This window comes from Hyalella azteca, unplaced genomic scaffold, assembly GCF_000764305.2.
Source record: "Hyalella azteca isolate HAZT.00-mixed unplaced genomic scaffold, Hazt_2.0.2 contig7055, whole genome shotgun sequence".
Lineage (NCBI taxonomy): Eukaryota > Metazoa > Arthropoda > Malacostraca > Amphipoda > Hyalellidae > Hyalella > Hyalella azteca.
In genome coordinates, this window is record NW_025937190.1 from 1 (window position 1) to 24,050 (window position 24,050).

At 38.6% G+C, this 24,050-nt stretch overlaps 2 protein-coding genes across 2 annotated transcripts; both read right to left on the bottom strand.

The window, feature by feature from the left end:
- Window positions 1–577: 577 nt before the first annotated feature.
- LOC108674820 (fatty-acid amide hydrolase 1-like) lies at window positions 578–7,114 on the bottom strand. Its single transcript, XM_018162791.2, has 7 exons — window positions 6,879–7,114; window positions 6,231–6,307; window positions 5,471–5,638; window positions 1,831–2,069; window positions 1,156–1,396; window positions 883–1,044; window positions 578–744 (listed from the first exon to the last, which is right to left on the bottom strand). Exons 1-7 carry the CDS (start codon window positions 7,112–7,114, stop codon window positions 578–580), a joined length of 1,290 nt encoding a protein of 429 aa, XP_018018280.2.
- A 7,412-nt stretch (window positions 7,115–14,526) lies between these two features.
- On the bottom strand, window positions 14,527–17,739 carry LOC108674821 (vitamin D3 hydroxylase-associated protein-like). Its single transcript, XM_018162792.2, has 4 exons — window positions 17,710–17,739; window positions 17,215–17,444; window positions 15,085–15,161; window positions 14,527–14,600 (listed from the first exon to the last, which is right to left on the bottom strand). The coding sequence occupies exons 1-4, from the start codon at window positions 17,737–17,739 to the stop codon at window positions 14,554–14,556; spliced, it is 384 nt and encodes a 127-aa protein (XP_018018281.1). The 3' UTR covers window positions 14,527–14,553.
- Window positions 17,740–24,050: the final 6,311 nt, after the last annotated feature.

The window sequence follows — 24,050 nt, forward strand, 5'->3', positions numbered from 1 at the left end:
ACCTAAAAGCGTTTTCTCTCTAGATCTAAAATCCAGACATACCATTTTTGATTAGACGAAATTATGTGGCACTGGGTGTTCGCAACTACACGTGGATCATTCGTAAAAACGTTTTCTTTCCAGCGTTGGCGTGTTTAAAAAGAATTGCGAGCACTCGCTGCTTTGAAAAATTTATTTACTGTATATGCAATCCGTTCACGAACCAAAAGTAAAAAAATTGTTAATTTAGTTCTTCAACAAATTATTACATGGACCACAACATCTATGGACAAAGGGTCCTGTGTGAATGAGGTGCTTACTAAATTCGCGTTTCCGAATTTAGGTGCTTACTAAATTCGCGTTTCCGACTAAATATATAGTCATAGAACTGCTCATCCAACTAAAAGATATTTTAACTACCTCTACTCTTACACAATCAAGTTTGCTAGGAAAGCTCAAAAGAGCAAATCTATACGGTAAATTACAAAAATTATAGAAATCTCCCAGAGTTAAGAAATTTGAAAGAATGTCACAACCATGCCACTTCAGCTGATGCATATGATGATTAAATTCCTCGCAGTTTGAATGATACACAACACTAGATGAAATGCCACGTAAAACCAACTTGTTTAATTAGATCATGGATTTTGTCGGTGCAGGAATAGTTGGCAATGTTTAGCTCGTCTTCTTGGGTTTGCCGAGTGACAGGCACGGCAGCGGCGGGGTAGTCCATAACGTTGAACATCATGGTCAGCACCAGAGAGACTATGTCGAATAGGTAAAAATAGTAGGCATAAATATCTGATAAAGACATATGAATATTTTTATTCCGATTATGTTCTCTCTGGGCAAATTGCCAAAAATGCACATTTTTGTATTTTTAAATACAGTAACTTTACTTACAACTTAACATTCCGACTTGCTCAGTCATGGGTGCAGGAGATGGACAGATAGGACATAATAGCAGGTCCAGCCCATTTGACTTCCAGTTTTGGTAAAATGTGTTGACAAACACGCTTCTCTCTATCATCTTCGACCACAAATCTGTGCAGCTAGATAATGTGCCTGAAACAGTCAGATAATTAAAGAAAAAAATCAAGCAAATATCCCACTTCACTCAACAAAGGCACTAATATGCATTTCGAGCGCGAATTAGAATTTGTAAACAGTTCTTACCAAAGCTGTGCTGGACAGCTACACCTCCAAACTGTCGTTGGAATTCGGGACAACGATCTTCAGTTTGGTTGGGCGGCACCGCAGCAAACGATTTGTACCACGAAAGTTCTTCGTCTACAGTTTCGCCATCCAGCAGAAGATCCGTAAACTTTCCTTGGTCGGCAAAGAGTAACTGAACGAAAATATCGAGGCATTCCATCCAATTTTGCTCAGGAAACGCGACCACTTCGTGGCCTAGAGCCTGCAAGAAAAATAAAAAGACTTCAATTAGTTCTGTCAATGCTTACGATATGTTACCTCCACGACCTGCGCCACAGCACGCTGCACTAACCTTGAAGGCCACAACGGCCTGCGCAACAGCGAGCTTCACTAACCTTGAAGGCCGCAACGGCCTGCGCAACAGCGAGCTTCACTAACCTTGAAGGCCGCCACGGCCTGCTCAACAGCGCGCTCTACGAACCTTGAAGGCAGCCACGGCATGCGCCATAGTGCGCATCACAAACCTTGGAGGCCGCCACGTCCTGCACCAAAGCGCTCTTCACTAACCTTGAAGGCCGCCGCAGCTTGCGCCACAACGCGCTTTACTAACCTTGAAGGCCATTACGGCCTGCGCCATAGCGCGCTTCACTATCATATAAGGACGCAACGGCCTGCGCCACAACGCACTTCACTAACCTCGAAGGCCGCCACGGCTTGCGCCACAGCGCGCTTCACCCCCGGGGTGCTGGGGAAGAGGGATATCGAGTCGAACCATCCGACACGGAGGGCCTTCTTGGACAGGTAGACGCTGTCGTTCCAGGGCAGAGGCGGCACCTCCGGATCAAAGGCATGGAAGTCGGCCACGGAGAAAAGCGCCTTGGTCGCCTCGGCCACAAAAGCCCCGTCTTTGCCCATTAAGCCGCTGGTTCCAAATACTGAAAAATAATTATCGAGTTAAAATTGTTCAAAGCGATTCATAAACTAGCTTATTATAATATTTCGTCTGAGACAATAACAACGGGCTGGATTGTAAGAATCTAACGATCGGATAAGATTCATGCAGCATCAGATGCGATAAACTTCCAGTGTCATCTGAAAACTTTAAATTCAGTCAAGTTTATTTGTATCAATGAACTAGGAATTTATGTCAAAATAAATTCCTACATTTGAAGGCCACCAAGAGCCGCCATCAATAGCTATATTGGTTCCATTATTTAGCTATATAATATAGCGATATAGGTCCCATTATGTCGCTATATTATACAGCGATATTGGTCCCATTATTTAACTATTTAACGATAAAAGATGCAATTATCAAGCGATACCAAGCGTACCAAATTATAATCACCTTTCATTGCAAGTTAATTCAAGTGTTGATTCGAGCGAGATATTCTTCAATTGACACTATATACAAAGACAGTTTGAAAATTGAATTCAGTTGGATTTTGGATGCCGAAATTTCAAAATAACAGCGATTAATAATTCCTAGCATCTCTGAGTTAATTAATATACTACTATTGCGATGAGAATTTTTTTTACATTCATTAGTAATTCATTGTAAATCATTCGAAATGACATAATTCAATTAAAAGTAAATTTGCGACAGAGAATCTTAAATACGACAAAAACCCCTGGAAATAAATGTTACGAAGATTAATTGTAGCTGCTTGTACTAATGAATGGATTCAGATGATAATGCGTAAATTAAAAATAAAAATAATAGAAGCCTCGGACTACAATTTGAATGAAGTTGATGAAAGAGACTGCTTGCTTTAATATCAAAATCATGAATCCTAAATAGCGTATTCATTATCTCATTTGATGGCAGAAAATTAAATTGCATTTGATAACATAAGAAAGCTAAATTTTCATTACGGGGAGTGTCTCGGTCTGGAAAAAGTTTTTTATTTACGAACGGATCACTTTGAAACTTGGTACACATGTGTAAAAAAGAAATCGAAGACTTTTTGTTGATGTAAATTAAAAAAAACTAAAGAAAACGTGTAATTAATGGACAACGGCAAAAAAGAAATCTATCTCCTCCTAGGATTTTTAAGCTACAACATCGAGACATACTGTACATCATTCGATGCGTAAAGACCATATCTAGAGATTCATCATGTTTTTTTTTTGAAATTCTCATTTATGTATGAGGGGGGATTTTGCGTCCGTTTTTCTACTTTCCCTCTCTCCCCTCCCCCTTTTTGCTAAATATAACCCAAACTATAACGAAATTGCAAAAAAGACATGACCATTCTCTAGATCTTACGGACTAGGCCAGTCCAGCTGCCAGCAGCTATCTCAATCGATCGTCAGTTATGGAAAGATCGGGTTCCAAAGGCCGGATCCCTTGTGAATCAAGTCACAAAAAATTCAAGAATTGGCAACAGGCCATGGGCCTATTTCTTCAATGCCGACACTTCTACTCTATTCTATTTTTCCTTTACAAATCGAATGGTATATCTTTCAATGCTGTAGCTTGAAAATCATAGGAGGAGATAGATTTTTAAGATGGCGCATTTGGAAGTTTCAATTGTTCAGAGGAGCCAAATAAGAAAAATTTATTGAAAAAAGAAGGATATGCCAAAAAAATTGATTGATATTGTAGCCCGAGTTGCAATTAGTTGCACTTAGGGTACCAGCACGCGTCTTTAGACTTATTCATGTCCAGTTTAACGTGAATAATAAGCTACATACGTGACTTTTGTGATATTTATATATATAAAAAATGTTTATTTTATATAAGTTCAGAACTGCATCACGCAATAACAATTGCATGTACATCCGCGATATTTTCTTTCTTGAACACGCATCGTTTGTAGCTTCCAAATGATTACAAACCCTTTGCAATTAACGAAAATAATGATCTATAAATATTGTTATAAAATAATAATTTCATAAAAGTTCAAAACTGCACTAAACAAAAAATATTGCATCCACATTCATGGTATTAGCTTTGGTGAACGCGTCTTGTTTGTAGCTTTCCAACGAGTCCAAGCATTTTGCAATTAACATGAATAATGATCTATAAATACAGATTTAATATAAAGAAATCTTTGAATATATTGTTAAAAAACGTTCACTTTATACATTTTTGAAATTTCTTCATGCAAAAACTGGAGCACGCACATACATACGGTGTACTCCGTTAGACGCGCCTTTTCAACAGCTACAGAATGAGTCAAGAAAACGGAATAGCCAAAAGTTTCGATTTATGACCGAGACTCCCCTTAATTTTAACATAAAATCCTACTATTTTATTGTATTTTTGATGACGTCTCCTTGTTATAAAAAACCGATATTCATTACGTAGAATGCTCCTATATAATGGAAGTCAATTGCTTATCACTAGTATAGTTACTATATCATATCACTACCCTAACGTTTTCGGATTTGGCTTTTCCGGTTTATATTCTCATCTTAAAGCTGACATTCTGCCCTATCCAACGGTACCATTACCATCTCTGTACGTTGATTTATGCGTTCACGACAGATCATGAAAGGGGGGGGGTGGGGTAGTTCTTTAACAAATAGAATAGGAGGAAATTCGCTGCGAGCACTTTAAATATAGCGACTGCTTGAGGTGTGCATGCAGTCGCTCCCACCATCCTTGACTGGAATCAAGCTCCAGTGACGTTTAGTTTTGTATCCTTGCTACATTGAGTGCCTATTGCGATGCGCGCGGGACTTTGTCACGCTCTCCTGAAACTTCACACTTATTGTCACGGCAAACCTATCTCCTCCTATAGTTTTGAAGCTACAGCGATGAGACATATACTATTCGATTCATAAAAACCATACCTATCGAGTAACGAAGCCCTTTTTTAGATTTGTGCATAGTTTGGATTCAAAATGGGGGAGGGGGGAAAATCTGATGAAAATGAGAAGAAAATGAGAAGAAAATGAGAAGAAAACTGGAAAATTCGTGTAAAAAACTAACGCAAAAATAAAAATTGGGCTTCGTTACTCGATTGGTATGGTCTTTACGAATCGAATGGTATATCTTTCAATGTTGTAACTTTAAAACTGTAGGAGATAGATTTTTTAAGTACCCCCTTTTTTGTCCGTTTTCTATGAATTTCACGTTTTCTATTAATTTTTCCGAAAAAATCATACGAACATAATCTGCTTGTACTTCGATTCTACATATACGTGTAAATTTTCAGAAAGATCCGTTAGTAATTGTGGAAGTTTTTCTGGAGAGTAGATGCCCTCCATAACGGAAGTTCATGACCTCATAACATAGCATAGAAATCTCGGTGCTAAAGTATAGGCCGGGTTGGGCGGTCGCCGATTCTTACTATGAAATTGCATTATCCCTAAAATGACAACTTACTGCCAATAGGCCTGACGGCACTGACGAGTCCCCTCCTAGACATCCTCTTAGCGGTGGGTTTGATGCCAACCACTCCACACCAGCTGGCGGGCAGGCGGATGCTCCCACCGATGTCAGATCCGATCCCCAACACCGAACCTCCACCGCTGATGAGAACCCCTTCCCCGCCTTGGAAAATTTGGTGAAATATCATAATTTACGTCCTATTTGTAACAACGACCTCCGTCTCTGATGAAAACCCCTTCACCGCCTTGGAAAATTTGGTGAAATATCATCATTTACGTCCTATTTGTAACAACGACCTCCGTCTCTGATGAAAACCCCTTCACCGCCTTGGAAAATTTGGTGAAATATCATAATTTACGTCCTATCTGTAACAACGACTCCCTTCTCTGACGAAAACCCCCTTCCCCGCCTTAGAAAATACGAGGAAGCCCATTTTTACTCGATGCATGACGGAATATGAGGCTTTCTCTCCTTCATTGCCTGATTACATACGTTAGAATAATAACTGAATATTATATACGTCAAATTAACAACTGAAACCAAATCATTTTACGTAACCGACATTACCTTTGGGAAATCTGCTCATCACCCCAGAGTGAACAATTCAGTGGCATCATAATATTTCTACCTCCAAGAAAATAAATATCTTCGCTCTTCAATCGCTATATAAACTTCCATGATAAAATCTTATTAATTAAATCCTCGTAATTAACATGGTCGAATCATCCATGAGCGATCTAGTCGACCACCCCACCAGAGGAGCCACCAGGGGTCCTCGCTGCGTTGAGCGGATGTAGTGCAGCGCCCCACAGAGGGTTCGAGCAGCCAGGGCTGGGAAGTAGATAATTTCTATCGTGAATTTCAATAATGATCGTTTCTTCACACGGTATGTTGCACAAGTTTCACTCGAGAGAGAGGGAGAACTGAAAACATTAAAGACCAGCTACTGACATTTCCGGAAAAAGTGGCGTTCCTTAAAATACTGGAAGTGGATCAACTGGAATTTTTCTGGATCTCTGTTTCAAAGTTTAATGTGTGTTTTTTCCTGACTCTGAATTATGAACCTAATTTCAACCACAATTAGCAGGAATTAATCCAATTATGAATGTGACCATCTTCACAAAAAATTATTTTGAATGTTTACTTAATTTTGACACCCTCCCAGAAAACACAAAAAAATTTGATTCTATTCGCTTTATGTTGTTATAATTATGATATTTTTGTATAACTTTAGTGCGTCATCCTTCCGGAGAAGTGAATAAATATTCCCGATGATTAATAAGGGACAGGATTCACAAATAGCCAATTTAAAGCTAAGATTTAGTGAAAATCTTAGATCACTCATTTGCCATTTCGAATTGTTGTGAATCTTATGGAATCTGTGAACGAAACCCTGGGTTACCTGATGCAAAGCTGCGACGTGTTGGTCTTCACGAAGGGCACGGCCCCGTGCTCCTTGAGGACCGTGACGACATCAGCGTCCACAGGGGCGGGCTGACCCACCTTCTTGAGCAGCCCCAGCGTGCAGTCCAAGCCCTTGACCATGATGCAGTCTTTGACGCTGACGGGCAGCCCGTGCAGGGCACGTCTCTCGTCTGGGGCCAGTTTGTCCAGAGCCTCGGCCCATGCCTGTGACATGTTGGGGATAATTAAACACTATCAGCTCATGTCTGCATCAAGTGTAGGTTAATTAAACCCTATCAGCCCGTGCATGTAAACTGCGGATGGACAGCTAAACACAATCCCCACTCACGGAAGTCCCGACTATTTTTCTCAGCTACTAGGACGGCTCCAACAAATCGGTGTGCATGCATGACGGGATGCTTATTTCGTGGTATATTTTTTTTTGTTTCTAGGAAGTATCGGTTCAACTGTACGATCTATTAATCTTGGGCTTAGATTAGTGATTAGTCAATTGTTGGTAACATTGTTGGACATAGGCCATGGGCCTATGTCTTCAACGCCGACACTTCTATTCTATTCTATTTATTTTATGACTGTAATATGTAATCTCATTTAACTGTGATAATATTTTGTTAACTCAAGGGTTTAATTTATGTATGACTAAGCAATGCGTAAACAAATATTTATTTCATGACTGTAATATGGAATCTCGTATAGCTGTGATATTTTCGGGATTTAGTTGTTCGGGATTTAGCGTCTTGGGACGAGACTGAATGTGTAGCTCCAACGTGATTGGTTGAGCTGCCCTTGGCCTCGCGACGGTGCGCGCTAGGTAGTCATGAACGATGAAGAGTTTGGTCACTTGGAATTAGTTTAGGATTATTCGACTTTCAACTGCGATTAGTTTGCCAAATGATTAAAATTATGATGACTTTATTGTATTGTATTATTTTATCTATTTTTTGGGCACTTAAAAAGTGTTTACGGTCTGTTTTGTACATTGTAAACGGGATGTTGAGGTAAGCTCATTTTGGCTGAGTTACCCCTCGCGGAGAAGTTATGTGTGCTCAGTGTTACTGGGTTGGGGTGACACGGTTTCGACTCGAAATAGGCAGAGCCAAATTTGGGCTTCCAAGAATAAACTCCATCGCAGTTCTGGGCATAACTCTTAATGAGTTCCTCTAACGGACTAATAACGACGTATATGGAGTTTTTGGATAGTTCCAGATTTTGGCTGCGTTGGGCGGTTAACAGCCGTTCCATTCGCACCCTCGTGTCGTAGAGGCTAATTACCTCTGCGCTCGAATAAATTGTCAGCGGCTTATTGGAGGCTCGTAACCTTCAATAGCCGTGCTTTTGATGCGTAGCTGCCACCCCGATTCTGTGTTCTTAGCAGTGCATTAGGGCTCGAACCCCTGATCATTGAAATTTGAAACGAAACGAGCAGAAGCTAAAGAAGCTCATACCCAAGCCGGTAAATGTCGGTTTTCGATATACGGAAGTCTGAAAACGACCGCCGGACATTTAACCTTATTAGCTAACAGACATCTTATTAACTTCAATGTTCTCTATTCTTCAAATGTAAACTTATAAATAAAAAATAGTATGAGTGTCATATTGCTATGTCATGTCTTTATTCTAACGACCATCGCCCACGCAGGTGTTGACCGGCGGCATCATTCTTCAATCCATCAATAAACATATTTAATCTTCATATTTTTTATCCCAACCTATATAAAACATATTTACACTAATTAATTACAAGAAAGACGGCCATTTGAAACTTCTAAATCCAATCTCAAAGCGTTTAGCCACCTCATTCTTCAGAACTCTCAGCTGCAAATACTGAACTTCCGCACAAATTAAGGAACCGAGGCTCGAATGATACATTGCATGCAACAGCAAAATATAAATGGCATCCAGATGCCAATCACTATGTCGATACTGACTCCAAAAACAGTTGCCTGGTGCTCCTGGATAGTCAGTAAAATTTACACTCCAATGGGTTCTTCGAGATGTCCACAATTGTTAAACTCATCCACAACATCGAATATTATATCCTCTATGAGTCGCCATTATGAACGGTGATTTGGACAACCACAAACATTTCTTGGAAACTCCCAGGTTAGGTACGAACTTGACTTGTTTTTCAGCGTATCGCTAGTAGCCCAACGGTTCACTTTTCTTACAGGGTTAAATAATTTCTTTCTCCAATTTTTGAAGTCCAGTCCGTGCTTGCCAGAACTCTACAGGTTCTTCCTAATAATTTAAACTCCAACTTAACTTGTCGTTCAGAGAATGGTTCCTTTGCCATGATTTCTCGCGCCCCAATCAAAACTCTTTTTAGATTCGTTAATTGAAAAAGATGTCATGACCGTAATTTCTAAGTTCATGATACCCATATCTCGTCGATATCTATGGGGAGAAAACTCTATCAGATGAAAACGATGCCAAATATGAATGTATGTATGATGGTAGTAGAGGTGGAGACCTTCTATTTTGTGGGAGGGCAGGGACTCTAGGTTTGAATGGACGTATATACAGGTGGAATGAGGGGAGGGAAGATAAATGTTTATTTAAGTGTGTGTGTGAAGAGATATTTGGAAAACGTCTGGAGGATGAGGGGGAGGAGGAGGATGGCAATAGTGAGGTCTTGAGAGAGAGGAGGATGGGAAAGTAAAGGTGACCGTGCCGAATGTTTTAGTACATTTTCTGTTTTTTTTTCACGATGTTATCATGTATAACTGAATGTTTTAATCTTTTAGGATTGCAATGAAGACTTGTTAGTTTAACTCTGACCCACCTAGAGATCTGAATGACCGATCTAAAGATCTGAATGAGCGATCTAAAGATCTGAATGACCGATCTAGAGCGTGAATGAGCGATCTAAAGATCTTGACCGGAGATCAGCACGCACTCAAATTCCAATTCCACTCACATGTAGCCCCGTTTTAGCATTAAAAAAAGCACATAGGTAATCCTGGCTTGCCTTACTATAATAATTATGTGACGTCACTCTAGGACGCTCGTCAGATCAACCCAAACCTTCCACATATTCCCAGAAGGATAATAACATAATCCGCCTCAAACGACATCCCGTTTACTTCGCGACAGCAAGCCCCGCTTGGCGCGCTATGCACATCCAAAGCCCCAGTCTGCTCGGCAGTGACGTATCGTGAGCCCCTGTAATGCTCTTCCCCGCGCCAGCCTGGATTTATCCCTTGGTGATAAGTAACTTTGAGTTATAAGCGTCCCCATTCATTCACATCAACTATGTGCCAACCTTAGAATAACGAGCATGTGAGCAGCCGTGTCCTGAAATGTAAATTAGAGGATCTACACTGCCATAGCTAACCCAATCTTGACAATCTTAACCCAATTGTTGACGATCTTGAGCTCTTCGAATCGCGTCTAAAACTCGTTGCTACTTAGTGATTATTATGAAATAGTATTCTTAATTTTTATAGTCATTTCACGAACATCGAGCTATATTTCGTGACGTTCCGTTTACAAGTAAAGCCTTCGAAACCCCTAAACGTCTCTGCACCCGTTACGATTCGTATATGGCGGAGGCCCTCCAACAGCCCCAGTTGGAATCCACCTACGACGCTCCCTCCGTCTAGCTTCTCTTGAATACGTATAGCCATATTTAGGAATTTAGGATTCTTGACTCAGTTGTGTCAATCACAGATAGTTAATTCCTCATTGATCATTCATAGCAGTTCACAATTATCATTGTTATCTTGATAGCCTACCCCGTAGATTTCTCTACTTGATAGTCTGCCCCCTAGATTTCTCTACTAGGAGTTAGTTCATAAACCAATATGGCGACCTTGGCGTCGATGAACTCGCGCGACAATCGATTTTATTTGAAACGCCCGTTCAGGAAAATCCTAACCCTTTACTTAAGGTATCTAGTATAGACATAACTAGCATTACTTTGGTTACCTATATCTAGACGCTCACCTTAATCGATACCGTAATCGATACCTAGGCGAGACAGGACACGTGGTAAAGATCGACCGATTTAGCAGATCACTTCACCTCCCCTGCCAAAATCACTAGTAAGCATTCGAGAGTGAAGGAATATTGCTGATATCAACGATGCTTTCCCCTCAGATGCAGATCTGAGACGATATCTCGAACCGTTTCCCTATTTTAATTGATAACACTAGTATTGTATCACAGCACGCTCCCAGCATAACTCTAACGTAAGCTAGATTCTAGTAAAGTAGCTAGTAGCTTGTAACTCTTGACCTTTAGATCAAATACGCTGAAAATCAAGCCAAGTTCGCACCTAACCTGGGAGTTTCTAAAAAATTCTTCTGTGGTTGTCCAAATCACCATGCATAATAGTGATTCATTGAGGATTTAATATTCGATGTTGTGGTGGAGTTGAATAATTACGAATATTCCGATGAACTCATTGAAGTGCAAATTTACTATATATCCAGGAGTACCGGGCAATTGTTTTTGGAGTCGGTATCGACATAGTTATCGGTATCTTTATGCCAAGTTACAGTTTGCTGTTGCATCACTTGCATGCAGTGTGTCATTCGAGCTTTGGTTCCTTAAGTTGGGCGTCAATTTAGTATTTGTGGTTGAGAGTTCTGAAGAATAAGGTGGCTAAACTGAATTGAAACTGAATAAAATTGAATGTAGAAGTTACAAACGGCCGTCCTTCTCCTAATTAATCAGTGTAAATACATATAATGTATGTTAGGGTAAAAAATTTAAAGATTAAATAGGTTTATTGATGGATTGAAGAATGCTGCCGCCGACCAACACCTGCGTGGGTGATGACATGGCAATATGATTCTCATACTATTATTTAAAAGTTTATAATTGAACAACAGAGAACATTGAAGTAAATAAGATGAATGTTAGCTAATAAAGTTACATGAAGATACAAAAAATAGTGTTCAAAGAGCTAGGGAATTTATGACGTTTAAAATTGATGATTGTGCTAATTACAAATTCCAGTCACTATATTATATATATTAGTCGCTATATTGCATAGCAGCTCCTGCAGTGTAGCAGTTCAGTTTTTGTAGTTTGGTCAGTTGGAAATCTTGGCTAGGGACCGGCACAGGAGCTAATGCTGTGCAGCACTTCAGTATTTATATTTGAGGGAGTTGGACAGCTCGGCTAGGGCCCGGCACAGCAGCTCCATCAAAGCTGCAGTTCAGTATTTATATTTGAGGGAGTTGGACAGCTCGGCTAGGACGTTACAGAGCAGCTCCTGCAAACCTGCAGCTCAGTATTTATATTTGAGTGAGTTGGACAGCTCGGCTAGAGCCCGGCACAGCAGTTCTTCGCCGTATGGCAGCGCCACAAGTTGAACGCCGAGAGGCAGGCCCACGGCGTCACGTCCGTTCTGTAGCGGGAAAATAGTAAATTTGAATAAAATATTACCAGCTTTAAATAGCCCTTCACAATAAGATCTGAGGGTATATCCCTCAGTTCTGAGAATTTCTCTCTTCGTCGCTCTTCAAATATTCCTTTCTCTCTTGCAAGCATTTGCCGCTTGCTCGACACACTCTATCGCACTCAACGACACATCTACCAATTTGAACGCTGTTACTGACAGCGCCTACGCAGTTGACAAATCGACATAGAAAAACACGAAACTTTTCAGTAAAATCTACCTAAAAGCGTTTTCTCTCTAGATCTAAAATCCAGACATACCATTTTTGATTAGACGAAATTATGTGGCACTGGGTGTTCGCAACTACACGTGGATCATTCGTAAAAACGTTTTCTTTCCAGCGTTGGCGTGTTTAAAAAGAATTGCGAGCACTCGCTGCTTTGAAAAATTTATTTACTGTATATGCAATCCGTTCACGAACCAAAAGTAAAAAAATTGTTAATTTAGTTCTTCAACAAATTATTACATGGACCACAACATCTATGGACAAAGGGTCCTGTGTGAATGAGGTGCTTACTAAATTCGCGTTTCCGAATTTAGGTGCTTACTAAATTCGCGTTTCCGACTAAATATATAGTCATAGAACTGCTCATCCAACTAAAAGATATTTTAACTACCTCTACTCTTACACAATCAAGTTTGCTAGGAAAGCTCAAAAGAGCAAATCTATACGGTAAATTACAAAAATTATAGAAATCTCCCAGAGTTAAGAAATTTGAAAGAATGTCACAACCATGCCACTTCAGCTGATGCATATGATGATTAAATTCCTCGCAGTTTGAATGATACACAACACTAGATGAAATGCCACGTAAAACCAACTTGTTTAATTAGATCATGGATTTTGTCGGTGCAGGAATAGTTGGCAATGTTTAGCTCGTCTTCTTGGGTTTGCCGAGTGACAGGCACGGCAGCGGCGGGGTAGTCCATAACGTTGAACATCAGGGTNCTTGGTCGCCTCGGCCACAAAAGCCCCGTCTTTGCCCATTAAGCCGCTGGTTCCAAATACTGAACAATAATTGTCGAGTTAAAATTGTTTAAAGCGATATAAACTACATTATTTATAGGTTTTTTCGTCCGAGACTAAAACAACGGGCTGGATTAAGAATCTAGAGATACGGATAAGATATATGAAGCATCAGATGAAATCAACTTGTAATGTCATCCAAAAACTAAAAACGTCAAATTCAATTAAGTTTACTCGTATGAACGGGGAAATTATAGTCAAAATAAATTGAAATTAAATAAATAAATTGAAGGTCACCAAGAGCCATTAAATAAATAAATTGAAGGTCACCAAGAGCCATCACTAGCGATATAGGTCCCATTATATAGCTATATTATATAGAGGTATAGGTCCCATTATGTAGCTATATAACGATAATATATTCAATTATCAAGAGATACCAAGCGTACCTAAATATTATCACCTTCCATTGCGAGTTCAATTCGAGTGTAGCTTTGAACGAGATATTCTTCAACAGAATATTTATTGAAGAATATATACAAATATATTATATACAGTTTGAAAATTGAATTCAGTTGGATTTGGGATGCAGAAATTTCAAAATAACAGTGATTATTCATTCCGAACATCTATGAGTTAATTAATATAGTACAATTGCAATAAGATAATTTTTACATCAAAAAGTTATTTCTTGCTATTTGTATTAATGAATATATTTGGATGATAATGCGCAAATTTAAAAGAAAAATAATAATTTTGAAAGAAGCTGATGAAAGAGACTGCTTATTTTAAAATCAAGACAATGACATCTAAATTTCGTATTAATGTTTACTTCAAATGCATCTGCTACATTCAATTTATTGACGTCTCTTGGTTATAGAAACCAATATTCATTAGGTAGAATGCTCTTATAAAACGAAGGTCGATTGCATATCACTGTAATAGTTAACGGAAGTTCATGACCTCATAACATAGCATAGAAGCATCGGCGTTGAATCATAGGCCGGGTTGGGCTGTCGCCGATTCTTACTAAGCAATTGCATGTAATTGCATTATTCCTAAAATGATAACTTACTGCCAATAGGCCTGACAGCACTGTAGAGTCCCCTCCTAGAAATCCTCTTAGCGGTGGGTTTGATGCCCACCACTCCACACCAGCTGGCGGGCAGGCGGATGCTCCCACCGATGTCTGATCCGATCCCCAACACCGAACCTCCGCCGCTGATGAGAACTCCTTCACCGCCTTGAAAAATTTGATGAAATATCATAATTTACGTCCTATCTGTAACAACGATCTCCGTCTCTGATGAGAACCCCTTCACCGCCTTAGCAAATTTGGTGAAGCCTTAAAACTTCCTATAACATACCCAACCCCGACCTCATCCTCTGAGGAGAACCCCTTTCCCGCCTTATAAAATACGAAGAAGCCTGAACATTTTTACTCGACGCATGACGAAATATGAGGCGTTTTCTCCTCCAATGCCTGATTATATACGTTGGAATGTCAACAGTCATCACGTGAGGATGTATCGTATTTCGTTGGTCACCGTTCTTCAAATTAACAACTGAAACCAAGTCATTTTACCTAACCGACACTAATTGAGCGAAATTAGCTCATCACCCCAAAGTGAACAATTCAGTGGCATCATAATATTTCTATCCTCATGAAAATAAATAGCTTAGCTCCTAAATCGCTATATAATTTATCAAATAGCGATGTATTAATCGCTATTATTATTGTCTTATTAAGTAAATCCTCGTAATTATCAAAGCCGTATCATCCATGATCGGTCTAGTCGACCACCCCACCAGAGGAGCCGCCAGGGGTCCTCGCTGCGTTGAGCGGATGTCGTGCAGCGCCCCACAGAGGGTTCGAGCAGCCAGGGCTGGGAAGAAGATCATTCTAATCGTGAATTTCAAAAATTATTATATCTTCACATGCTACGTTGCACTTGTTTCACTTTAAGGAGTGCGAGAATTGAAAACATGAAAGACTCGTTACTGACATTTCCGGAATGAGTGGTTTTCCTTACAATACTGGAAGTGGATTTTTCTGGATCTCTGTTTTGAAATATTTATTTATGTTTATCCTGACTCTTAATGATGAACTTGATTTCAACCACAATTAGCGGGAGTCAATCCATTTGAATGTGACCATTGTAGTGATTACCAGAGATATTATAGGATTTAAAATTTATTTTTATACAACGGAGTTAGAGCGGAACAAATAAGAATAAATGTAATCGACATGTGAACCAGTTAATCATGGCCAGTCTTGATATCTATAAGATCTGATAATTTTGCAATAGTTTTAAGCTTTAGTAATAGCAAATATTTCATTATTTGTGATTTACGGGTAGTTCTAGAACAAAACGAGAATTCATCCCAAGCCGCCTCGGCAACACTGCCCCGCTCTTTCTTCACCCGATTTCCTGCCAACGCGCTGTTTGTTCTTTGCGCTCGTGTTTTGTTATAAGTAATTGTCCACTGGGTGAGTAATAAGTGATGGATGTGTGACCTTGTTATAGGTAATCACTCTGTGGAGTTGATTTGGGTATTTTCATGGCATTTTCATGTAGCTATTGTTAGATAGGAAATGTGTTCCGTCAACTCTAACAAAGGGGATAGTCTGTTCTGACAAATGATATTATCATTCCCTATTATCATATCAGACAATTGATATTATCATTTCCTCATATCATATCAGTCATATCATATTAGTTCATGATGCTCTTCAGTTATATTGTCATTCCTCGAAGGTCGTAATTAGTATGATTATAACCTCAACCGTTGATCGTAATCCGTCACTTTATATAATATGAGTATGTAAAATGAGTATTTTCCATTATGTTATTAAATCTTGAGGCCGACATGAATATGAAATACAATGCTGTTTCCATTATTATTATTAGGCTACAGCAGTTGAGTGGACTGAGATTTTCATATAACTTTTGTAAGACCTAATGTTCAATCCGATTACTGTATCTGTGACTAGAGTATAAAGATCAGTATGATAATGAACATTGATTATGAGAGGGAATGTAATTAGTAAATTATAACCAAGATGAATTAAATAGCAGATGCATAAAACATTGTGCGACAGTACTAGCTTCAGTGAGTACCACCATTATCAGATTATCATTGTTACTATTTTGATGGCGAGCTTTAATAAAACTTTATTTGTTGATGATTTTGAGGAATCTTGAAATGAGTTTTGATAAAACTTTAATTGTTGATGAATTAGAGGAGTTTTGAATTGAGTTGTGATTGAACTTAATTATGTGAATTTGAATTTGAGCTTGAGTATGAATTATGCATGTAATATGAATTTTGAATAATGCATTGTATAGGAATTATGCATACGAATTGAACATTGGGAACTCTGTAGGTTTTATTTTATTCTGAGAGGTTTAGAAATAACAAATGTCATGTTCATGTACTAATGCTCGTCCGTGTTCTCAGGTCTTATTAGGTACTGTACATGAAAAATGACTTGAATTAATAAAGGACTTTTACTTGAATTAATCAATCACCAATCTGAGCTCATCAATCTCCTGATTAACCTACATCTCGGGGATCCGTCAATCCGAAATCTACCAAATTGCCTCATTTAACTCCAGTACTGAAACCCCTCAGTAGTACAAAGCCCCACACAATCTTCACAAAAAAAATTCTTTTGAATGTTTAATCAATTTTGACACCCTCCCAGACAAGAAAATTTGTTTCTACTCGATTCATGTTGTAATTGTGATGTTTTTTTTATAACTTTCAATGCGTCATTCTCCGTGAGCAGGGATATAATATTCCCGATTATTTAATAAGAAGCAGATTCACTAATAGACCTTATAAGATGAGGTTAAGTGAAAAATTAAGATTACTTTTTTGCCGTTTCGGATTGTTGTGAAATTTATGGAATCTGTGAACGAAACCCTGGGTTACCTGATACAAAGCTGCGACGCGTTGGTCTTCACGAAGGGCACGGCCCCGAGCTCCTTGAGGACCGTGACGACATCTGCGTCCACAGGGGCGGGCTGACCCACCTTCTTGAGCAGCCCCAGCGTGCAGTCCAAGCCCTTGACCATGACGTTCTCTTTGACGCTGAGGGGCAGCCCGTGCAGGGCACGTCTCTCGTCTGGGGCCAGCTTGTCCAATAATATAACCCAACAGCTCTATTGGGCGCATGCCGAAGGTCACTTTCCACAATTCCACACATTAGTTGACAGTATGTGTTAAGCACGCTGGAGGGCTATGCATCATAAGAAGTCATGTGCTTAAAGTCATAGAGCAGCATGCTCAAAGCCACCCACCGCTTAAGCATGCTAAATTTGGCAGCGATTCCAATTGGGGCAGGACTCAGCGCAGATAAAAACAACACAGCTGGTTTGCATCAGAACAGGACATGCCGGCCTCATACCAGTGATGTTGGCCGCTCACCCTAAACCGACAGCGCCGGAAATGACCCATTTTTAACAGGAGTTGTTGCCCCATACAAACTTTCCTACTGGTTTTTTCTGCCTTGCTTACCAAATGCCGAGTATGAAATCTGATTGTGTAAAAAAGTACAAAATCGGAAAGAAGTGATTTTATCCGAGAATAAAATCCAAGTGTAAATGGTGAGAACTTCTAAACATTGATGTCATGATTCCACCTTTGACTGGTAGGACTGCAGGACTGTCACGGCAGACAACTCTCCCTTTCTGAGCTGCAGCAGGAGATCCGTGGGCTGCAGGAGCAACACGTCCCTGCGCTGCTTCGTCAGCAGGACGTCTTCCCTTCCACAGGATATGAGCTCCTTCTCTAGAGCAAGCCTGTCTGCCTGGACCTTCTTGCGGTGCTCGCGATATCTGTTTAGGAATTTAAATTCGTTTAGTCAGTTTTACTACTGCAGCTATTCAGCATTAAGCTAACCCCTTTCATCGACTCTACCTATATTGACGAGCGGGATTTATATGAGAAGTCCGGAAGTATACAGTTTAGGATAAGACTGCTATGTCGTCCTTATAGTATTAGAAGTTTTTCGCCCCCTTAGCAGGGAAATAAATCAAAATAATGTCAGCAACCGTTGAATCCGATCAGCAAGTGTTGAATTCATATGACCATCATTCGTCATTGGCGCCACAGGACTGAATTATGCTGTAGAGATCGCAACAGGAACGTGCGTCGCAAGAACTATTTTGTCGATATAGAGTAGACGAAAGATTTCATCCCGACCAATAAGCTGTTATCTCAAAGAGTTTATGAGGAAGCGGTCACCCTCGTTTATACCGTTAATATAAACTTTCTTCATATTATTTTTGATAATTTCTCTCACAAGCGACGGAAATTTCTGCCCATTAATTATATGATTACCTATTCTATGTATACATGATTTAGTTACAATTTATGTCAGTTCTGGATCTTTTAAGAAATTTTTTACACAAAGATTTAGGCTGCTTTAAAAAGCAAACAATTCAAACGAAGTTTGATGGACATAAATTTATTTCGTGAAGGTAGAATTTTTGTGGTGAGAAATTTCAGGGAAGTGTGCTGAAATAATAACGCCGGTCATACTTCCTGACATGTCTTGCATTCAATTCTTAGACGAAAAGAACTAGGAAATTGCTGATTTTTTATTTATTTGTAACCCAGGCTATAAATAAATAAAAAGTTCAGCAATTTCCTAGTTCTTTTCGTCCAGGAATTGAATGCAAGACGTGTCAGAAAGTATGACCGGCGTTATTATTTCAAAACACTTCCCTAAAATTTCTCACCACAAAAATTGTACCTTCACGAAATAAATTTATGTCCATCAAACTTCGTTTGAATTGTTTGGTTTTTAAACCAGCCCACATCTTTGTGTAAAAAAATTACACCGGTGTTACGAAATCTGAATTGCACTCACCTGTCCTCTAAGGAACTTGACATGATGATGGGATTAAAGAAATGTATTTTGATTGCAACCTCAAGCCCTGTAAAATAAATACATAAGTATCGACTTCTATATGAATACCGTTCGCAATGTAGGGACCACCAGTGGAAAAAATAACAAAAAAAAAATGCTGAGGCTAAACGCAAGAAATCTAGATTAATGAGAAATTAATCAATGATTAAAAATTGTCAATTAAATGTGACTTGGAAAATAAAATTGAGGCAACGATAACTAAGAACTTAAATAATGATGAAATATTCTTCCGCTTTTGCAGTCTTCCAGTGAATTCGAAGTTAAAGCAGACAAGTGAACTAACATAACGAGTTTGTTATAATTAATCAATGACGGGAATTTTCCAAACATTATGGTACGAGAATACAAATTGTTCTTGACAACGACGCCAGTACATCGGTCACCGATGAATTACTAAAGAAATTCGAAAGCACATTTAGGGCAAAATTTAAATGAAAAAATCGATATTGAATCATTAATTCTTCAGCACATCTATGGATAAGATTATGAGTGCAGCATCAGATTAGGATCAATTTATGCAGCGTGACAGGTAACATGGTCTGTGAAGAACGCAGGCATGATTCATTTCATTAGGGACTTGAAAGCGATGTCGCATTACAATATAACAAAATTTGGTTTGGAATTCCTTCAAATAAATTGCTGCAGTGATTTAAACATTAACAATGATAGCTAATTTCATGTCAGCAATTGACGGGTTTGGAATTCATGCTGTAAGATCACAAGCTTCCCAACAAAGACCGATAGTGAAGTAATCACATAACCGTGTAGATATGGTTCATAACTTGGCTGTTAAACTGAAAAATAACAGAATCATCTATGTAATTCGAATCAATGGTAAACTGATACGTAATTTCTTCAGGTCAGGATAGGAAGGACGTGTCATGTGCTGCAGCCGTTGCGATCTGCAGAGGACAACTGCAGCTGTGGACTGAGCCTCGGTGAGAACTGGGGCATTAGGCACACAATTTATCTTGCGAGACTCTTCGGTACCCGAGATGTAACTAACTGATCTTGGATATTCTTGCACTAAGCTATAATCTTCGGTACCTGAGACGTTACTAACTGATCTTGGAAGTTTTTCCACGAAGCTGTACTCTTTGGTACCTGAGACGTTACTAACTGATCTTAAAAGTTCTTCCGCGAATCTATACTCTTTGGTACCTGAGATGTAACTAACTGATCTTGAAAGTTATTCCACGAAGCTATAATCTTTGGTACCTGAAACGTAAATAATTGATCTTAAAAGTTCTTCCACGAAGCTATACTCTTTGATACCTGAAATGTAACTAACTGATCTTGGAAGTCCTTCCACTGTTGGGGACTAGTCAATAAATAAATAAGCCTTCTCTGACCCCGAACCCTTGGCCAATGATCGCAAATAAAAAGGATGAATAAAAACTGATAAGTTAAGAACTATAATAATGAATGAACGATAAAGAAAACAAATATCAAAACTATAAACCGTGTGTCTTTCTGGCCCTTGCCTATTAATTCCTGATCATGTCCTAGGATCGGAGCCCCGCTGAAAAAACACAAATAAATACAAATTAAGGACTTGAATTAACGCAACCTAAAGGAATATAACACATAAATAAAACTAATATAAATAATAATATTAAATATCAACAAAAAGGCCACCACTATATCAACACGAAGATCAACACACGATAAACAATGCAAGCACTAACCTCTGTGGTCGATCTCTTAGCAATGACAAGTTACATGACGGATCTACACGAGGTGACGTAATAGTTGACTCCAAAAGCAAAATGACAAAACCCGTAGCCTAACTATCTATGAAATTATTACATTGAAAGGCTATCCCTAACACCACGAACCTATAACTCTTTTGTCCCATATGCCTGTTTATGCGCCTCTAAACTGGAGAAGGATTCGTTGACTATGCTCGTCAGGGATAAGTAAAACACCATCTGTCTAGAGAACTTATCTTGATACGGGGTGGTAATACACGAGTGTTACGATACAGGTAACAGGCTAAGACTTCGACCGTTAGGTCGGAGAAGTTCTAACGCGAGTTACATTGCGCCGTGCGTGCTTGTCAGCTTCTGCGGGGGCTTTACTAAGGTTCCCAGCCTTTTTATGGAATCACGGCCATTGCGCGATCTATCACGTGATGTTGCCCAGACTCTGGCTCAGGTCTAGTACTTTTCTATCAATCTCTATCAGGTCAAGTGAATATTACATCTCAATTACTTATGATCATGTCTTATAATATAATAATTGTGAATATAATGAGACGCCAGATAGACACCGGACACTTTGGTACCTGAGATGTAACTAACTGTCCTTGAAAGTTCTTCCACGAAGCTATTCGTTTTGGTACCTAAGAATTAATTAACTGATCTTATAAGTTCTGATACCTTGGTATAAACTTTGGAACTAAGTTGGTAATCTACCGATCTTGACGCTCCTTCTTATTTTTATACTCTTTGGGACGTGAGGCTGAATTAACCGATCTTGACGCTCTTTCATAACGTAATTAATCTCAAAAACAGATTACCTGTTATTGCATGGTCCGTGTAGGACGTTGTTTTTAGCGTCGTGTTGCATTATTGAATAATCGAAATATATTGGATGAATTTATTTACACTGCAGCTGACCATTACAATATGAATTAATCGTCACGTACAATGATATATATGAATTTTAAATAAAATCTTCAATTAGATTGATCAATAATTTCAAAGATGAGTATAAAGACTCATTCATCAGCATCGAAAGAATTTATTCTCGTCACCAACATGAATTAGAATTTTGATAAATTATCCTTTAGCACTAGGTGAATGGGTGTGGTAAATCTGTAAAAATCTATCATCAATTTTTGACTTTACCGTTGAAATTAACAGTTCCCTAATTAATTTTTAAGTCTTGAATATTCAAAGTAATTTTTTTCTCAGCGAGAGTGTAATTCATGAAATTTTTGTTGATCTGGAAATGAAGGCGTAATTGATACTCAAATTAGTGCTGGTGTAGGTCGAAGGCCAGCCGTTATTCATGGGCTTCCAACGATTCACTGAATCATTCTCTTAATTAAGTTTTCATAATTCATCATACTCTCATAATTTTTATTATAGCCACAAATTTGAAATTTCTAAAGAATCATCATTGCTGTCAATAATAAAATAAACTTAAGCCAACTGACCATAAAATTTGAAATGCTTACTTAGAGCTAACTTGGAACCCGCGTGAAATTCCACAAAATAACCTTATAAATGACTCCAAAAAATGACCACAGAGCNCCATGGAGCAGTGAGTGATTAGCATGGAGAAAGATTCCTTAAAGAATATTTATCGCCAAACCATGGAGCAGTGAGTAATGTACAGGGAGAAAGATTCCATAAAGAAGATGATGAGCAACCATCTTGGCTAATATAACTATATAATATAACTATATAACCTGTCTCTTATACACATCTAGATGTGTATAAGAGACAGGAACAGAGCTAATTCTTGTCCTCAATTAATATCGGATTTATGCTCGCTATAATTTTTTTCACCATCAAGAAAGATCGCTATAAGAACATCTGGTGCTCCAATTAACGTGATTTATGCTCGTTATTAATTTGATTATCAAGATAAACTATCTGGTGTTCCAATTACCGCCACTGATTAGGAGAGCAGAGATACTAGTACTAGTGGATAGAATATATTCGTCGTCACATTAACAAATATATAAAAAAATGTATGCGAGATCCATGTGAATAGATTAATTGAATTCGAATATATCTGTTATAGAACGAAACTTTGAAAATTAAGAGTTACAATTTCAAAACGAATGATAATTCTGAAAATGAAAATTCTTAAAATGAATTATGAAAATTCTGAAACTGAAGAGCTGAAATTTTGAAAATGAAGAATGAAAATCCTGAAAATGAAGAATGAAAATTCTGAAAATGATGAATGAAAATTCTGAAAATGAAGAGTCAAAATGTTAATTATCTCATGATGAATGAATCACGTTCGAAGCCATAAATAAAGAAATAATTTCATGTACCGGTTATACAAGGAGACAAACATAAGCCTACCAATGCACATTTTCAACTAATTTAAAGGAGCTGAAAATTAAGTTTGAATCAATGTTTGCATATCTCTTATAAGTTTGTGCATGTGCATTTAAGTTGATTAAAGGCATGATTCATCCAAGGTTTATCGAAATATTTTTAGACTTTTAGTTTTCTCCTACTCTGTAGTTTAGATGCCTTTTAGTTGAATTTGCAGAGAGACACAGAGAGGCGCTGACGACTGTTATTTATGACAAATTAACCTTTAACTAACTATAAACTAATTAAAATCACTCGCTTAAATTAACTGGCTTATGACTGATTTCAATCCATATTTAAGGGGAAATATTAAAATCCGCTCGGATTTTAATTTATTCCGGATTCGGAATGATTCATTTGGATTTCGGGATGAATATCCCGAAGCGGGATAGGGTAGCATGGGGCAGCGAGCCCACTGTTTACCCTTCATGGGCCCATAGCGGGTTTCTCGCTAAGTATGGCAGATATTGGTCCGTGTTCTCTACCGCCGGTCGACAGTTTCACTGGGATGAAGTGTACGGATTTACGTTTTGCCAAGTGTTTGCGTTATAAAGTTATTTGTGAATAACTGTTTTAGCCCAGATAAAATATTTTTGCTGCTAAATAAAACTGTTTTCGATTACTGTAGATGAAGCTTTTGAAATTACTGAGAATTATATTTGAAAGTAATACTTATAGGGATAATTTTGAGATCAAGTTTAGACTATTAGCTTTTAAAATAAAATGTTGACACGATATAAATTGAAATGATACCTAGTGGGGCAACGGGCCCA

Excerpts from the sequence above, each read along its gene's own strand:
- LOC108674821 (XM_018162792.2), bottom strand. The coding sequence starts at position 17,739 with ATGGGTCATTTCCGGCGCTGTCGGTTTAGG. Across the intron at positions 17,445-17,709 it reads TCCGGCGCTGTCGGTTTAGG|AGCTGTTGGGTTATATTATT; the intron begins GTGAGCGGCCAA and ends TGCGCCCAATAG. Across the intron at positions 15,162-17,214 it reads GCGTCGCAGCTTTGTATCAG|CCCTGGCTGCTCGAACCCTC; the intron begins GTAACCCAGGGT and ends TCTTCTTCCCAG.
- LOC108674820 (XM_018162791.2), bottom strand. The coding sequence starts at position 7,114 with ATGTCACAGGCATGGGCCGAGGCTCTGGACAAACTGGCCCCAGACGAG. Across the intron at positions 1,397-1,830 it reads AAGCCGTGGCGGCCTTCGAG|GCTCTAGGCCACGAAGTGGT; the intron begins GTTAGTGAAGTG and ends TTTTTCTTGCAG. Across the intron at positions 745-882 it reads GCAAGTCGGAATGTTAAGTT|TCTCTCTGGTGCTGACCATG; the intron begins GTAAGTAAAGTT and ends TATTCGACATAG.